Genomic DNA, 1,582 nt, shown 5'->3' with positions numbered 1-1,582 from the left:
GGGTTTCAATGGAGCATTTTTGGACCTGAACAGTCTGAATGTAACTATTTAGTTTCCACAGTGTATTTTAGACTTATTGTAGGAGCTGAGCTGCAAATTCACTGATTACACTCAAATACACAATCTGGACTACATTTAGGACACATGCATCAACACACACACAGTTATCACAACAGGAAGAAGGAAGAGTGTGTGACGCTCTCCAAACTGTCCCTGAGGCAGAAACCTGTTATCGTTCTTTTCATTTGTGTTGTTATTAATATCGTAGTCGGTGTTATTAATCGTAGAGTTGGCGTTTGCGTGGAGGTCAGACCTCCCGCTCTGACGCTGCCGTTTCCTGCTTCCTGTGTTGTTTCAGTTTCCGGAGGAGCTGCAGAGACTCACCTCGAACCTGCGGACCGTCGATCTGTCCGGTAACAAGATCGAGGTTCTTCCCGCCGCCATCGGAAACTTCCTGCAGCTCAAGAGTTTAACGCTCAACGCCAACAGACTGAGTGAGTGTCACAGCACAACGCGTCAGAGCAGCAACGACAGCAGGCAGGACAAACCAGGAAAAATAAAGATGGAAATGACTTAAAAAACAGAGATAAAATAGTTACAGAGAATAATAAACGAGAAAATAGAATATAAAAAAACAAACACGGATTAGGAAAGATAAAATAAAAGAAATAAAGAGAAAGAATAAAGATGATCTGAATGTGCTTAAACATTAAAATGAAGACGGGGCGACCTCGAGCTCACCTGTGTGCGCCGCACCTGCCGACGCCTCTGTGTGGTCATACATGTGGTGTGACGTGTTGTGTGACGTGTTGTGTGACGTGTTGTGTGACGTGTTGTGTGACGTGTCGTTTTCCAGCCAGTGTTCCCAGTGAGATCGGGAAGCTGAAGAAGCTGGAGACTCTGAGTCTGAATGGGAACCGGATCCAGCAGCTGCCCCCCGGTCTGGGCGAGCTCAAAGCCCTGCGGACCCTCAGCCTGTCCGGGAACCAGATCTCTGAGTTCCCCTCTGGACTGGGAGCCCTGAGGCACCTGGACCTGCTGGACCTGTCCCGAAACCAGATCCACAACGTCCCCGCTGCCGTGTCAGAGCTGCAGGCCATTGAGATCAACCTCAACCAGAACCAGGTATAAACACAGAACCAGAACCAGGTATAGACACAGAACCAGGTACAGATACAGAACCAGATCCAGGTAGATGTATCCAGATGCAGATCAGCAGCGAGACTCAACCTGCTTTATTTTGAAAATAACAGGAAGCACAGCAGCTCCATGTGTTTCTGGGGTTGGAGGACATTTCTCAGATTTTAAGAAACTTTTAGGATTTTAGTACATTTTGGGGGTTTCAGGACATTTCTTGGATTTGGGGATAGTTTTTGATTTTAGGATAATTCTAGGATTTTACAACGTTTCTGTGATTTTAGGACATCAGTCTCAGCTGTGTCCTCTGTGTCCTCTGTGGAGGATCCTCCTCTGACTCTATTTTGATGCTGTTTTATGTCTCTGACACCTTATGGAGACTAAAAGGACAAAAACTATTCACAGAGTCAATCACTTTATTTTTACTGTCAGTTAGAGAATGTTT

The 1,582-nt window shown here is 45.8% G+C and overlaps 1 protein-coding gene across 1 annotated transcript; it reads left to right on the top strand.

Annotated features, from left to right (window-relative positions):
• Positions 1-331: 331 nt before the first annotated feature.
• lrrc57 (leucine rich repeat containing 57) lies at positions 332-1,267 on the top strand (the record flags this gene model as incomplete). Its single annotated transcript, XM_042515250.1, has 2 exons — positions 332-494; positions 857-1,267. Coding segments are annotated over 2 exons (438 nt in total), but the record flags the coding sequence as incomplete, so codon positions are not given.
• Between the last annotated feature and the right edge of the window lie 315 nt (positions 1,268-1,582).

The sequence above is a fragment of the Plectropomus leopardus genome, unplaced genomic scaffold (assembly GCF_008729295.1).
Source record: "Plectropomus leopardus isolate mb unplaced genomic scaffold, YSFRI_Pleo_2.0 unplaced_scaffold1852, whole genome shotgun sequence".
NCBI classification, from domain to species: domain Eukaryota; kingdom Metazoa; phylum Chordata; class Actinopteri; order Perciformes; family Serranidae; genus Plectropomus; species Plectropomus leopardus.
This window is presented reverse-complemented; position numbering and strand designations above follow the sequence as displayed.